At 39.1% G+C, this 17,146-nt stretch overlaps 1 protein-coding gene across 1 annotated transcript in view; it reads right to left on the bottom strand.

The window, feature by feature from the left end:
• LOC112951680 (cadherin-7-like) overlaps window positions 1-16,239 on the bottom strand; it is a 50,864-nt gene extending 34,625 nt beyond the window's left edge. The window contains exons 1-2 of the mRNA XM_026044423.1: window positions 16,174-16,239; window positions 6,983-7,378 (exon numbers count right to left, since the gene is read on the bottom strand). Of these exons, the coding sequence (XP_025900208.1) occupies window positions 6,983-7,192 (210 nt within the window). The 5' untranslated portion in view covers window positions 7,193-7,378; window positions 16,174-16,239. The remainder of the gene's footprint in view (window positions 1-6,982; window positions 7,379-16,173) is intronic.
• Between the last annotated feature and the right edge of the window lie 907 nt (window positions 16,240-17,146).

The raw sequence follows: 17,146 nt of genomic DNA, 5'->3' as shown, positions 1-17,146 counted from the left end.
AAAGGAAAGGAAAGGAAAGGAAAGGAAAGGAAAGGAAAGGAAAGGAAAGGAAAGGAAAGGAAAGGAAAGGAAAGGAAAGGAAAGGAAAGGAAAGGGAAATCCCTGCTCTTGGTCTTTAAAATGCTGTGGGTTTCTCATTTACAGAATAACTGCTGCTCTGTCTTCATAATAAAGAACAATAGTTTGTCATGCTATGTTTGGCATGTTATTTAGTATCTCCAGTATCTCCATATTTTGATTCTCTTTTTATTTTTCATGAATCCTCTATTGCCTCTTGTCTTCTAAACTGAGGGCAAAAGCTGTGCTTGCTAGGACTGTGCCTAGCACAGTGGGGATTTGATTTATGAGTGGACTTCTTTGGCAGTGAAATAATGCAAATACTGATAACTCTTGGTAGCCTCAGCTTTACCATTTTGTATTTCCAACATCATTAATCTGCAGCTGTAAGACTAGGAGACAGCCATATAATATACAGATAATGAGTGACAGCCAATGGCAAATAGTAGAGGACTGAAAACAAGCTCAGCAGATGAAAAGCAGAAGGAACTCTTGAATTAAAAAAATAGTCAGCTGAAGTGGGATTGGCTTGACTAACATAAAAATTGTAAATCTCCTCATGCTCTCATGAAAAGAATGCATTTTCTGATAGCCAGTCAAGCATGCAGGAGACTTGCATCTACATATTGTTGCAAAATTAGCTTTTACTCTTGCTTTTCTATTTTGCCATGAGACCCTCAAAAAATGTAGTTTTAGATAATGTCCAAAAGAAATTCAGAGCAGAGCACTGCAGGTAGAGCCTCTTGGTCTGCTGAAATAGAGAACTGGTATTACAAGATTATATGAATAGCATAGCTGTGCCATTGAATAAAATGCTGTGATGAGGGCTACTTAATTTACAGGGGTTGTCATCACCTTCACTAACCTTCCTCTTTCGTAATGCCACATGTTAAGGATCAATGTTCTGCATTATATTAAAAGATCAAAAAGCTACATGTCCTGGTTCAGGATCCAACCATAAGTCTCTTGACTCTATTATCACTTTTAATAATGAAATTACACATAAATTGTCTTTTAGTGCTTGAGCATGTGAAACTGTCATCACTTTAAATCCCTTGCATAAAACCTATTTCTGTATTCATTCAACTATGAGTAGGAAGGCAAGTTTCTATAAAGAAGAAGAAAAAAAATAAGACCATAGCTGCACAAAATAATGAAAAATACCATGAAAAAAAAAAAAAAAAAAAAAAAAAAAAAAAATAGATCTTGGGTTATCCCTTCCACTTATTCTTCCCATGTGCCTTAAATCTCAGTTCTCCCCAGAGACATCTTAAGACTTATATGCTAAATAGGAAGCATTCAGACTCTCAATCAGCTGTCAGTTATTCAGGGTAATCCACATACAGTAAAGGTAGAATAACATGAAATCCACAGAGACTGTAATGAAGAAAAGTCTCTGGTACTAGTGACTGTGCAATACCAGCTGAAACAGTAAATTCACATCACTTTTTTGCACAAACCATTGAGATGTTCCCTCACCAAGGCTACTTAAATCCACAGAGCAGTTAAGTAGGGCCTGACTGTCTTGTTCATCCATTTATTTCATTTACAGCACTCAGGATGGAGTATTTTTGATAGGAATGGCATGTCCTATTTTACTTAAAAGATCAACTGTTATCAATTTTCATAGCACAGAACCTTAGTTCTTGAGAGGGATAAATATCATAAATACAACAGATTTGCTTCTGCAGTATCAAAAACATCATTGTGGGAGTACATAAAAACAACAGTTCTTGGCAAATTATGATAAAAGTAAAAATAAAATAAATAGAAACAAAAAAAAAAAAGCAGATTTAAAACATGAAGCTTTCTTCTCCAAGTTATCATGCTATTTGCTTTTTCTATATAATGCCCATAAAGACAGATTAGCACTTTAAAAAAAATTATTTGGACAAAAAAATAAAGTATTTCTGTGCAGAGTTAAAACCACTCTCAGTGCAGCGGGTGCTTTAGATGGAGGCAATGTGAGCAAAYACAGGGTGACAGCAATAGAGAGACTCCTGGGTATGGCTCTGGGCACAGAAATCAAGTCTCCCTATCTTCCCATACAGCCAGAGCTCTCTGGAGACTCACCCAGGACGCCTACCTGGCCTCCCTCACCGTTACCTATAAATGAGCCAACCTAGCCTCTTTCACCTACATTTGAGCTTCACAGCTCCTCTCCATTTCCCAAAACGTCAGTAAAACTGCTGTACTGCAGCTGCTGAGGAGATGAAAAGCTGTTTGGATTTATTTTTATTCAGTGATCTTTAGCGCTTTCAGTCACAGGTGACGTTCCCTCCGTTTTGCAGTCACTGATACTCCAGCACATTGGTCAGAGTTTGACTCCGCGGCCAGCACTTCCACAGTATTCAGTGCTTTAAAGTATTTTAGCAAAGACACTTATTATCCGAGGCAGTCAAAAAGTCGTGAGCCACATCTGAGAGCAACAGGCAATGATCCAGAAAAAGATCTCAGCTTCTCACCATGCCAGTATGACTTGGTTTAAGGTTACACAATAGACAGGTATTGTATGAGAATAATTCCGTCACCCCTTTGGCACATTCACTGACCTCTTTAAAAAAAGTTTGTCATCTTGCTGCTGGTAAAGCCCTTCTCCCACTCTGCCTCAGTGCAAATCCACAAAATTTCTCAAATCCACTGACTTCCTAGGCAACACTGCATTGTTTATGCTTCTTTCTTGCTGTAACATTTACAAGATAACGATGCAAGTGCATTTTAATGCACTTTGGTACTTGTTTAAAAATTGTCTCCAGCAGGTCTTACTAGCAATTACAATGGGGCTGGAAGGCAAGGACTCTGAATTCTGACAAATGGTATGCACTCCTTTAATCTTTTTTCATTTGAATTATAGATGTAGAATATATAGATTAGAATTTATATCTTCCTTCCCCACACAAGCATTATAAACAGTGATTACACATAGGGCACCTTAGAAGTTTGAAGTGATTTTTGGGCATCACTGCTGAACCTCTGGAATTTGCATATCAAATTTTTGTCTTTCTGTTCATTTAAGTTTATTATATTTCTCTTTTATTTTTAGAGTCCTTCAAATCTTAGTGAGGTTTCAGTAAAGAACARAGTTGAATTTGGTTGACAGAGTGCTTGAAACTTTTCTTGTCTTCAAGTATCCCTAAATCTAGAGCCCTGAAAAAGAGGGCTTGATCTGAATGTAAACAGTGAAGCCATCTATCCATCAGGATGCTCACATGGACTCCACAGCCCTGTTTCACCACTTCATCTTTTATTTGTCTTTTGAAGAAAAAAGATGTCTAGCAGATATTTTTGCCTTATTACAACACTTTTGATGAGACTGATATTCTTACAGCAGAACTGTAAATTCATATAACTTGTAAAACTAAAAAGAAAACAAAGTTATATGCTTTTTATAACTTTTATTTTATATACATTTAAACTATGGTCACCTACACAGCTTTAACTGTGCCCCTTTCTGCACGTACAGACTTTAATTATGTGATTTCATACAAGTTATCATATATTCCCTATAATGACATGCCTTTTTTTTCCTAATTTTAAATATGTATTTAATCATTTTAAACCATGTTGTATTGTTATTTTTATGCCAAACAGACTCCATTAAACTCATTTATATGGAAAATACACAGCAAAGCATTTTAAACAGCATAGTAGAGTTGGCAAACCAGAGCAATGGTAAATATTTTTCAGAAAGCAGATGTCTTTGCTTCCAAGTAAATTAGCATGATGGTAAACTGACTCATCTTCCAAATGGGAGTTCCTCTCTGGCCAGRTAAGTGGACAAAATACTTAAATGCTTCATCCTTTTAAATGAATCTAACATATGTTAGGCTGATAAATAGAAAGAAAGTGTATATGATTGAGTCTGCGGTCTGATTATATGCCAAGTCTTTCCCAGGAGACATTCAGAATTAGTCAGGATTGAATCTGAATGACTAGGATGTACACCATGGAGAGAAAAGACTTACATTAAACAACAAAACAAACAAACAAACAAAACCCTCAGTCACTTTTGACTCCTATTAGTGTAAAACTAATGGAACTCCTCCAAAGCTTTCTCCAATGTATTAAGAGAAACAGGTCCCTGCCATGTAAAGATAAATAAGTAAATTAAAATATGTATTTTTTTAATGAATCTGAAAACAGATTATTATCAGGAATATAAAAAGGAACACTGCTAAAAATCTCAAGTATCTAAAGTCTTGCCTTGATAAAAAAATAGCATAAATTACTTTTTGAAAAATTAAGGACAAGCCTATGCTTACTGAGGTGAAGGGAACCCTTTTATATAATTTAAAAGGACCAGGATTTTACCCTATATGACATGCAATTAAAGTGTCAAAATGCACACACCCAGGAGGACAGAGTTAATGCAGGGCATGGAATTAACATTGGTATTTCATGTCTTCTGCATAATTTGCCATGTAACCCTAACATTTTACAAATGCTGCCTTCCAAACAGAATTGCCTAGGGCTTTATAAGTAGAATAATGGTAGGGAAAAGATATCCCATAGCGCAGCTCCATTTGGCTGAATGTTATTGAAGTGTTTTTATCTTGCAGCCCTTAAAAATCTGGAGGAAGGTTCTTACTTCCTGCATGTGTACAGTTAGATTGGCACCCTGCAAGGCACCCTGAATATAGGGTAGTGAAGGAGTGACCTCCCCAGGAGCAGAGCACTCTGCAGCATATGAAACGGAGTCTGGTTGCTGTTTCCACTTCACTTGATGAGAGCAGTGAGTTAAGCCAGCTTTTTCCTTGCCGTAGCTTCCTCCCCAAGGGAAGGAAAAAAAAAAAAAAAAAGAAAACACCTTCCTATTCCTATCCAGAATTCGATCTTCTCAGTCCCTACCTGCCAGCAGATTTGAAACAAGGACAGTAATATTTCTAAAAGTAGAAGAGGAGGGGGAGAGTGACTGCTGCTCACTTCAGAGTGGTGCTACACATAATAAGTTAACATACAGAAAGAAAATCACTTCTTCACCTCTTTGCTCCCCTGTGTGGGAATGCGGCTTCGGTCATGATTGCACCTCAGGAGCCCCGTAGTCAAAAGCATTTCTGGTGTGAAGGTTAGGAACTGGGCACATCTTATCTTATAAGATGCTCAGCAAGGGATCTGTTTCCAGGAAGACAGACTTCCTTTTGCAAGTGCAAATTTATGTCTGCTTTTCCTACAAAATGAATTGCTGGTACAAATGTGTGCTCGAGCCGATAACTCACACTGCGGATATAAAAGCAAGATGGGCACGTGCTGGTTCAGAAAAAGGGGCTGCTTTTCAGAAGGTATCTGCTTATAGCCTCTAAACTCTTTTCCTCTGCAAAGGACAGGAAAGAGCAGGCCGTGAAGCTAAAAATACTTGCAAATATCATGTGCTCTACACTACCAGAGCATCTTTGGCCATAATATGGTAATGTAATGCAGTGTTTTAGAGTTGCTTGATAACAAAACTAGTCTTCAGTCAGGTACTTAAAGACATTTCTTTTCCAGGAGAGAAATTCTGAATTGTAAGCCATACCTTCCTTTTAATACTAAGCAAAAAAATAAATATATAAAATCAAAAGCACAAGAGCAGCTCCAAAATGAAAATAATTTTGCTGAAAGAATGAAGTAGTAACAATGAGATGTCAAAATATCATTGAAGTATTTAACCTTAATACAACCTTAAGATTAACAAAAATATTCAGAATTTGTGATAACATACCATTTCTCACCCAAGCCAATTCTTAGTTATGTAAAGTACTAGCCCCAGTTCAGAAAAGGACCTAAACATAGCAGTAGCTTTAAGGCTAACTGCAGTTCCCCATTTAACTTGATTAAGATTATTCAGTTGTCATGATCATGTTTTGAATGCTAAACCATGTAAATGCAAGCATCAGGATTTTTGTTTTGATGAGATGGACCTCATAAGCCAAAATTCACTGCACTCCTGAAGCAGTGCATTTCAGATTTTCTCATCTCCTYGCTTGTAAGCATTCCATTTTGCCAAGAGCTGCCCCTCCTTCATTTTCTATACATTTGCAATATTTTAATGAGAAACTGTTTTTGTTGATTCTCCTATTACACAGATTATTTCTCTCAATGAGATGATTGCACATAAATGTTACACAGAAACGCAAGAGGGTTCCCCCCCCCCCTTTTTTTTTTTCTTCAGAATTCCTGAAGGAAGCATATCACTCAGCAGCACATCACAGCCAAGGGGCTGAGGGCTGGATTTGCAGATGTGCGATGTGTGCTGACCGTGCAGCAACAGGCATCATGATGGAGCYATGGGGATGCCCTGATGTCAGGGCTTGCTCCGTGCTGGCCTGCTGCCCGCTGCCGAGGGCAGGTAAAGCCACAGGGCTGAGCAAAGCACGGCGGGCAGAGAGGCCCCCAAGGTGCTGATCTGCCAGCCAGGCAACATCAAAGCAGAGCGGCAATGCGGGCATGCCCTCTTTTTCACTTGTCACACCCCCAGATGCCGATTTTTTCCTCTCTTGACTTCAGCTGTACTGATCCTTAGAGAGCAAGGGCCAAAATACAGAGCTACGATGTCCTAGGATTGGCTTTTAGTTCTTATAAAGGGTTATTCATCCCTGTTTCTCTACTGCTCCATAATAAAAGACATCTAATACCAGTTAAGATATTTCATTTGTACCAGTAGTGGTAAAATACCTTGGTTATTGTATTCCTTTAAAGAAGCATGCTAAAATATAATGCTCTTAAAGAGGACTGCAAGAGGAATCAGGAATGTAGTGTGTGGCTGCTTTGAAGTGCTAAGCATTTGCCCCTTTCAAAATATGTATATTTTCTTTTTCAAAATTTTCTTTCGTCCCATCCAGGCTTACTTCAACCACACTGACAGAATTGCACATTTCGGGTCATAGCAGATAAACAAACATCAAAAAGCAAGTATCTGAAACTTTAAAAGTTTGGTTAAATTCCCTACCTTTCCTACATAGAGTGGGTCTGTACCCATGTATTCCTCCAGCACAAAGAATTGGTTCCACACCCAGCTCCGTTTGGTTCTCGTCCTCCCTGATTGAAAGTAGGGCTTTGACCTGGACCTCGAGAGCTCTGCTTGATTCATCCCAGAAAGACACAGGAAAAGAGCTATTATCTGCAAAAAGTGGCAGAACTCCACTTTGCCCAACTTCATCTTTTTTTTTCCCCTGTGTAAGGAAAAAAAACCTTGACACAAGCAGGCACAATTCCACTTGTCTCAGTAGCTTTCGCCTTTGGAAGTGTCAGCTGGGAGTCCAGAGATAAGAATTTGTAGAGTAGTCAATTGGAAGAGGTCACCACTGCTGAATGGCCTTCACCAAATAAATGGTATAGTAGGTACCTATCAGGGAAAAAGACAAGAACTGTTAGGAGTTAAAAAAAAAAAAAGTAAATTATTTTTCTCACCATCGTTAATAGTGTCAGCAGACTTGAGTTTATACAGTATCTTTCTGAGAGCTTAGACTGGATTCCTTATCTTTTACTACCACTGCTGATAGATCTGCATTTATAGTTATAAAGATACAGAGTTTTCTACTGACTATTCTCTTGCAGTGCAGTTTCACAAGACAAATACTGAATTCTACTCTCTTTGAAATTAYCAGAACAAGTGGAATTATTTTAGGTTTATTTGCTTTCATTTGTCCTCTGCTGTCTTCTACAGTCTATTCTACTTGCTGCTACTATGACATAATTACAAACTGGCTACAGGCAGGAAGTTATATTAATCGAAAGGACATATGTTAGTTTAACTCTCYTCTGTACAACTGAAAAGTTAAAAAAGGAGTATACGATGAATCAGAACAATTTGATTGATTCTTAGTCACAGTACACCAGATGTTATGATTTCTTCTGATCTGAACGTGACCAGCTAAAAAGCCCTCACAGTCTCCCCGCTCATTTTCTCTAGATTGTGAAAGCGAATGTCAGGCACGATATGTAGCATATAGCTCTATATATATAGAAAGGTAGATATACACATATGTCTAGGTAGATATACACATATCAAAAAAAAWGATTTTATGTTTTCAATGAAATCTTGATTTGAACATCATAGAGTTTTCAACAATAACACAGACAAGCTTTATCTCACTGCACATCTTATCTATTTCCATTTCAAAATTTTGGTCGTTTAGGAATAACTAGAAGTCACAGAGAAAATTTTAAAAGAAGAAAACCCTCAAACAGCATTTAAATTGGTCTATTTTCTCTCTTTTACAGTTCTGAGCCTCCTCTGACCAAGTAAAAATATGTAATCGATATTAAAAAGCACAAGTTCTGTTAGTCACAACTAAATGGAGCACTGCATTTCAGAGGAATTRCTTGCATTAACCCAAAGTAAGCATTGTTCTCTCTGTAATAGGCACCCTCCTTGTCTGACTAAGCAATGAAGCAGACAAGAAGTATTTAAGAAATTCCAAGGTAAAAATGAGAATGAAATTAAACTGGTACCAAAGCACTCATTTGGAGTGAGCCACTGAATTTTAGGAAGCCAGAGAAATTAGATTTCACATCTTATGTGCTTATCAGCATAAGCTGACCAGGCATTAAACAATAATTAAACAAGAATATTTAGAYACATTATTACATTCCTAAACTTTGCTATATTCTTACTATTAAAACCGAATTAAATGCAATTTCAGATATCACTTAAAGTATGCCAGCCTCTTTCAGCTGCAGAACTTCTATGCATCGTGCTGCCAAAGGTACCTAAGGGGCAAAAGCATAGAATAAATAAAAAGCTCTTTTGATTACTGACTATATTTAAAATCTTTTTATAGTAATCCTTTCTGTGATATGGCCTGCATCAGAAAGTTTTTGCTTAGGGAATGGTGGGATAAACCACAAGCTCGCTGAACACATTTGCTAATCAGCAACAATTTGAAAGGTTCCATATGTAAAGCTCTTGTGTCTTGCTATAGGCAAAATGAAAAGGCAGTATCTTACCTAATGATCGTAATTTCTGGAATGTAATGTAATTTACCAAAATTGCTACACTTAAGACAGACAGTTTTCCAACACAGACCAAGATGTATTTTGTGATGGGGCATTAATATGTAGACATCACCCTCACTAACACAGCATATTTTAAAATGATTAATCCCAACTAGACATAGCTCACTTCTGATCTGGGCCTTTGGGTAAGTCATGACCTAATGAAGGAAAAATACCAGAAGGGCAACCGGGAGCATTATGAAGAAAAGCTGTGATTCCCCAGTGCCATGCTCACTTCCTTCCTACTTCAGCTCAAATTCAGCCAAGTTGTTTATAGCAGAGGCAGTTCATACACCCTTTAGTTTCCTCTCAACATCTAGGTTACGTCAGGTTAAAGACATCCGATATTGATAAACTGTCAGTTTATTTCATAGAGGCAACAGATTGTTATTTAACAAAGATAAAAATACAAAATGGATTTTCTTAAGAAATGTCACTAAAACATTTACAATATGTTAGAGTCTTTCCACTAAGCGCATTGAAATGTCTTGTTCTTGCTCTGAACAGACATTTCAAAACTAGAATTGCTATAACCTTTATCTTGAACAGTGTTCTCTTATATCCTTTCTTTTACACCTGCAGGAAAGTATGAAAATCACCATATGGAGTGCCATGGTCCCCAGCCACATGCCACAGCGTGGAACTGAAAAACACACCCAAAATACCAACTGAAGAACAGTCCATATGCTAGACAGCACAATCTGATGAAAAGCAGAATACTCACACCCCCTGGAAAAAAAAATGTTGTTGTTTACTCATTCTCAAATACTTTTACCACACAGTCTCCAGAATACAATTATTTTTATTCATCAGAAAGTGTAGCAACACTTTCTGCTGTGAAACACTCTTCTCTCCCTTCATCTCCTTCATCAAGATAAATCTTCCCCACTTCTATTAGGGGCCTCTTTTTTTAGGGTTTTATTTATAGACCTTTCAGCACATTGYCTTGGAGTATGATACTTCCCAAAGAAGAAGTAAGAGTGTCTTCACTCTCTTGGAATAATTATTTATTAAATTGCATTTCATTCTCTTTCTTAATGATATAGATATACATATTTATATGAAACTTTCTAAGTAGATGTGAAATGGGGAAAAAAAAAGCAAAATTGTACTTCTGTAACTGCTTAACTAGCACTTCAACATCATCTGCTCTGTAAAGTTCATAAGTAACACCTAAATAACACCACAGTATTCAGAAAACTGAAAAATAAACTAAAAGATGTGGCAGGCAAGTTCCTCATCAAGGCATAATTCAAAGTTCAGGACTTCACTTGCAGCAATGGACCTGACCAAAATTGAGGACAACAGATAGATTGCAGATCTCCAATGCTGCTACATGTTTTCTCCATCATCYCCTTTTGCAGGCTTCAATGTAAAATGAAGGCAAAATCGACCTGCAATTATTTTGTGCTCTGTGTTTAAATCTGTTCTTTTACAAATGCACAAGTAGGACTTACAATATAAGGAAAGGAGAAAAAATTGTGCATCCAATTGATGTAATTAATTACACTAGGACATACATGCACCTTTCTATCACACTCCTAGATCTGTAAATCTTTTCCTCTGCCACAAATGTGGAACAAAATGGAGTCACATCTCCTAAAATTTGGATTGTGCAGGCAAAATTCCTAAATAGAGCAGCTACGTGTTCTCCATGTGAATAGAAATAAGAATTCAAAACAAACAAACAAACAAAATCTACTGTTTTGTGTTTGTGTGCTTAAAGAACTGATTGATCTACAAACATCAGACTGTGAAAAATATACTTCTGAAAAATAACCTCCTTATTGATTACAAACAGCGTAACCTAYACTTTCTTCCATCTGCTATACAGAAGTTAAATTATATTTAAGCCACAGTTTAGTAGCAGAAGTGTTCTAGTGATGCCGCTACCTGAAAAATATTACTACTCCACTTCACCAAAACAATCTATATAATAGTGTCAGAAAGACACTATTATATTCTGTCTCCAAGGGGCAATCCTGACATGATGAAAACACTCAGATCATGAGTAAGATGCTCAGCTTTAAGGAATAGTTCCTTTTGCTGCAAGTAATTAAGGACAATTTACACCCACTGAAATCTCTCTGAATATTTTGCTTCACTCCATAATCCCTAAAACAAAGTATGAAAGCTAGGCCTAGCTGTTTGTCTCTAGCAGGGAACCTTAATATTTGYGGACAACACTCATCAGCCTCACTCTCCTAGACAGATGTCCTTACTCAAGTGTCCTCTCCTCCTCCCCTTCCCCCAGAGATTTTCCTAGCTTTGTAAGTGCATCCCACATAGGGCCCTGAGGTCTCATCTGTATCACCTAACCTTTTACAGCCAAAATGCAAATTCCTACAGACTTCCACTCACACATTTTCACTCCTGTCACTGTGCCAGCTTAATCTATGAACCATATTATTTCCCTGTCCATCTTTTTGACCTAACACAACCTTTTTCTCCTTCACCCTAGATTGTCCATATGTCATTCCAATGTGCAAAATTTTTCAAGAGGAAGAAGTGGAAATCAAAAAAAAAAAAAAAAAAAAAAAATCTGTTACTAGTCTCCACCATACTGGATTACATTTCATTATTCTGAAATCTCACTGACAGCTTCATGCATCATTTGAAGATTTAATTGAAGAGTTTTTTTCCACTCTTTCTTCCTTACCACTTCCTATTGCCTTCTTCCTTTACCACTTTACTCCCTCCCATAATTGTCCTCTCTTTAAGCAGTTTTGATTTTTAATACCATGACAGGTTAAACCAGGATCTCATTATCTATGAAGTGCAGCCTAGAATACACCTGCTAACAAGGTGTTGCTTTAGCCCTGTCAATAGTGTACACCTATCCATTTTTTTGCTCTACTTGAGACTTTTCAATAAAGTAATATATTGTGTGTTGAGACAATTCTTAGGGTGACTGCTGCTTCTCAGTCTTGAACCATGTTCCCTTAAACACAAAACTCAGAGACTCTGACTGCCGAACGATCCTCATCAAAATATTGATGTCGTGATATTCAGTTTTACAATACTAATTGGAAAAGGTATCACTGTCTTTGGAAAAGAAAATTCCCTTCCAGAACCTGCAGGCTTATAGCAATGTCACATCTCCTAAATATCATAGGAGCCTCTTCCACAAGCACAGGAATTCCATGATCCTAGAGTCAGAGGCTTAGCGAGAACCTGTCCAATCATGATATAGAATACAAATCCTGGTTATAACTTTTGTTTGTTTGTTTGCTTTTTGTTTTTCTAGAAAGAGGAAGGAGGAGAAGAAAGAAGAAAAGGAAAAAAAAAATAGGAGGATGCCTTAGATCAAGTGAGGTGGGGACTCTTGCATGAAATGAAGCGCTCTGAGCCAAAGCAGTATGATAAAACCTATTAACTCCCTGTGCCAGATGACATTACAACTACAGACCACAACCTCCTGCCGCTAACTGGCCTAAATATTCACATGGGAGATCTGTAAATGGAGTGCACATCCTGCAGTCTGCATCTGGTTATCAAACAAGAAACTTACACTGCTCCCAACATATGGTACTGCTACAACGAACTAGYTCCAATACTCTCTGACTCAGGTGAAAAGACCTGACAAGGCAGCAGAAAAAAACACTAGGCACATGCTGATGGGATGATATAGCTGCACAAAAACAATGAAAGAAAATTAGGCAACAGTTTTCAGTCTCTTGCAATGCTTTGCAGTTGATCTGAAGACTGTATATGGCAAGAATGTTGTTTGCTTGTTTATTTTTCCCCTAAGAAAAACTAACAAAAGAAATCTTTGCTATCGTTTCCTCCATATGGAAGTTCTTTGTTGCCTTTTCACCTTGTTATGGTGCATTTTATAGATCTAAGTTGCTGGAAAGGATTATGCTAATTTGATCAGTTATTGAAAAGCAATGCAAGCTGTACTTGCATATCTGTGACCAAACAAGTCAAATATTTAAATTTCATAAGCTCAGTTTCTGTAGCCTCATTTAAGTTGAGGTATTTCACTGAATACCTTGGGGAAGAAATGACTTTGTGGCATTTCTTTGTAGAACCACTGAATTCCCAGTGGAGGCACTCCTGCATTACTGCCTATAGTTAAGCCTGGTTTGACAGCCAGGACTGAAGTATACATCAAATATATTCCTCTTCCCTTGCCCCGACAGAATTTAATGATTTTTATTGCCACAAGAAAACAAAACCCAGTAGTAGGATGAAAACACACATAAAAAAAAAAAAAAAAAAAAAAAAAAAAAAAAAAAAAAAAAAAAAAAAAAAAAAAAAAAAAAAAAAAAAGTGCATACTAAACTAAAGCAAATAGCTCAGAAGGAAGCTTTGAGCAAATGGCTTGAAAAGGCATTCATTGAAGATCCACTGAGCATTTCAGACATTCAAGCAATAGCCAAGAAAATACACAGTAGAAACTTACTCGACAACCCAGCACTAATGAACTGTCTCCGAAGTAGTATATTCATCTGAAAACCGTTTGAAGATGAAAATATCTGGTATTTTCATTGTACACTGGAGTCAATTTGTGTGTTGAATGTCTTTGAGAAAAAGCTGAGCTGCGTTTGTAACACATGAAGACTTTGACTTAGAGCAGAGCCACCTAAGGTTTTGCATTAACAATGATTTTCTTGAGCTAAGTGTCTGACTGCTGGGGAAATGTAGAAAATTACAGGCACAAGGTGTGCATATAAGAAGTTACACATGAAAAGGATTGACAAAAATCTACACAGATCCTGTATCCATTCTGCTGATGAGACTATTCAGGGATAATCTGCAGTTATACAGATGCTTTACAGTTACTCTTTTATATGGAAGGGTAAGAGTGCTTTCCTATTAAATCAATAAAAGTAGCCTTAAAGAGTTGTGAAGCTGTCAACTGATTGTTAACACAATTCTAATGACCTACAGCAACATTTAATTAGAATAAAACTTCAGATTATAAGGGTAAAATGGTCTCTGATTAAAAGTGCAATCCTCTATAGCTTTTTGTAAGAATATAGTCTACATTACCAATGATTTTTTTTACATTAACTGACACATACTTCTAACATGCAGTGGTAGATGAGATCATTAACTTTGATATTTATCCGATACTCCAGGTAGTTTTTTCCCTCTATATTCAGTTCTCAAACCCAAAATATTCCACATATTTAACATTAAACGCCATCAGATTTTAATTCTTTTGCTCTGCTCTTTTGCTCTGCAAGGATTTTATTTTTATATTTATTTTTATTTATTTTGTAATTTTACTGAGCTTTTCTTTATGTCTCTAAAATTAACAAGCCTGCCTATATTAGATCCCCTGGTAGTTGAAGGCTACAAGAGCTAAAAAAAGTCAGAACAGTCACTTTAAGCAGGAGGTCATATCCCCTAGGTGGGATTTGAATTTTTTTCCCTCAAAGATGTTAACACTGCAATCGCACTGAACTAATGAGGCACATTCATGTAACACAGCCATAYTTCACTTTTGCACCTTTTAAAGTGTTATAGCTATAAAAAATAATGCTGCTAGGAGCAAACCAGCATCATGTTACCCAACTGWTCTTTATCTTTTGACCTGTTGTACTTTCAAAAAGACAAATGCTAGGTAAATCTCATTTACTTACACAACTTTCACACTATTAACCTAACTTATCCATCTGGATAGCTGCTGTGCCCTCCTCACCTATCTTTCTCAGAACCAGAACAGCTATTCAGCTTCTACAAGTAACAATCCCCTGTAAACTTCAAATAAGGTAGCAAAGGAACAATTAATAAATACTATAAAGGCAGAAAAGCCAAGTCACACATCACTGCCAAGCACAGACTGCCTTAGAAACCAGCATTCATGAGAGTTTGGCTCCTTTATTTATTTTTTCTGGAAAATGATTTATATCCTGCAAAGCTTTATGATCACCTACGTTCCAGCTGAAAAATGGCAAGGCAGTACATCTTGTTAGAGAAACTATAAAGTATACGCTGCCCTTTCAAGTCTCTGCTTTGACTTAAGGAGTTATCTATCAGAAGATTTTTTTTCCTTGAAATGGGGAAAGATTAAAGTACCACTGTTTCACTTCCCAGAATCAGAGACCCTCACTAGCTTCCACTTCCCTTCACTGTCCTTAAATCCCTCATTTGGTCAGGAAAGTCATCGCTTGCACAGACATCACTCACCTGAACTGCATCATCTTTTGACAGCACACTTATAAGAGCTATACCTTATATCTAAAACACTGTTTATTGTTGTTGTTTTCCCTCAGTTTGCTAACTAGAACTCTGAGGATCCAGAACATAAACCAGTGCACACAGTCTATTATAGGAAAGCAGGACATGCCTGGGTATGTGTATGTGGATAGGCTAGGGACTGGGGGAGGGAGGGTCAGTATCAAACAGCACTGCAGAGCTAACCTTACCGGYTGAATACTAATTAAAGAAATAAGCTCCCATAATTTCCACATTTTCAAACTCCTTGACATCCTTGACATGACGGGAGGAAATCTCTGGAAAATAACTTAGGAAATTTCCTGCTGACAGTAATCTTTGGCTCTGTAGCAGCAGTGCTGTGTGCTTTGGGATCAGGCAAGAGAGCCACTTGAGTGCAGCAGAAAAGACTGAGAACGGCAAGACTTTGCGCTGCCTACATTTTGAAGGAGTCCCTGGTCCTCCCTTCCCCCTACACTATGTGCCCGCTAGCCTGTGCGACTTATCCAAGAGTTAGAGAGATGCTATTGTTCTTTTATATATATATGTGTGTGTGTGTGTGTGTGTGTATATATATATCTATATATATATCTATTTCAAGAGGTGCACACACACATGTCACTAACACTCTCCGCTCCCACAGCTTCTGTGTCACATCTGGTGCCCGTGTTTGCCGGAGCTGTTGGCAGGCGCACGGACAGGGCTCCTGCATCCATGGTCCTCTCTGTCCTCTCYGCTTCCTTCCCCACTGCCCAAGCACCATTAAACTTCTCCCTGAGCCTCCAGCCCAGACTCCGCTGAGCTGCATCTCGCTCGCCGAGCGGGGACAGTTTGCAGGGAAGCAGGAGACGCATCGGACACGTCCCTTTCCTGCAACTACTTAGATCTTCCACCTACTTGAGCAGACGGGAATAAGAAAAAGAAATAAGGACGGGTAATGCCAGGAAAGAAAGGGAAGGCTCGGGAGGCACTTACCTGGCGCCGCGCTCTCTCGGCCGCCCGGAGAAGTGAGTGTTTTAATCCCAAGGGCCGGAGGTGCGTGCTCGGCGGGTGCGGGCGGGATGCGGCTGCGGGGGGCATGGGGGCTGCGCACCTGCCCGCGCACTCGCCCGCACCCGCGGAGGCACGAGCGCCTCTGCCGACCCGCGCTCCCGCCGYCTGCTCCTCCTCCTCTGCCTCCTCCTCCTTCTCCTCCTCGCGGCGCGGCGCAAGCAACCGCCGGGCGCTCGGAGGGAGAAGTGGGTGTCGGTGCCGAGCCCAGCGCCGACTGGGCGCGGATCGCGGCTGCGGGAGGAGAAGGAAGGAGGGAGGGAAGAGAGGGAGGAGGAGGAAGGAAAGGAGGGAGGCAGGCAGGCAGAGAAGGGAGGTGGGGATGCTGCTTTGGGCAAGGGATGTCACCGCTCAGCGGCCGGAGGCGGCTGCTGGCACCGTCCAGGGCATGCGGAGGAACCGCCGGCACTTCTTGTACCTCCCGAAGACCCAACGGTGACTATTGAAGAAGGATCTGGAGAGTAAATCGGCCTCCCCGGCTGTTCTGCCCCCGCCTTGCCTCCTCCTCCTTGACAGGATATACAGATGGAGTCCYTTGCATCTGGAGCCGGGCTTAAGGGGGTGAGGCGGGAGTCGRTCTTTCTCCCGAGGAGGTATTTGCATTTGAAAACATGGAGCTGGATGAGAGAGTTTAAGATTTTGTTATTATTATTATTATCGTTCTCTCTCCCCCGACCCCCAGCTTTTCAGAGAAGCGGCAATCAATGAAGCTCCCACGGGACCAAGGCAAAGTCACAAAACTAATCAGAACTTGCCAGGCTTCCCTGGCTTAATAGTTTAGCCCTTTCCACCTCCCCCGGGTGTCCTACTTCCACTTGCAAAATCCTTCCTCCTTCTGTCTGTCCTGACCACTGATGTGGATCCTGCGGACCAAGAGGATGGTGAATTGAGCCCAGGC

The sequence above is a fragment of the Nothoprocta perdicaria genome, unplaced genomic scaffold, assembly GCF_003342845.1.
Source record: "Nothoprocta perdicaria isolate Ctin4 unplaced genomic scaffold, notPer1 scaffold_361, whole genome shotgun sequence".
Taxonomy (NCBI): Eukaryota; Metazoa; Chordata; class Aves; order Tinamiformes; family Tinamidae; genus Nothoprocta; species Nothoprocta perdicaria.
The sequence above is the reverse complement of the archived record's forward strand: the minus strand, read 5'-3'. Positions and strand labels throughout refer to the sequence as shown.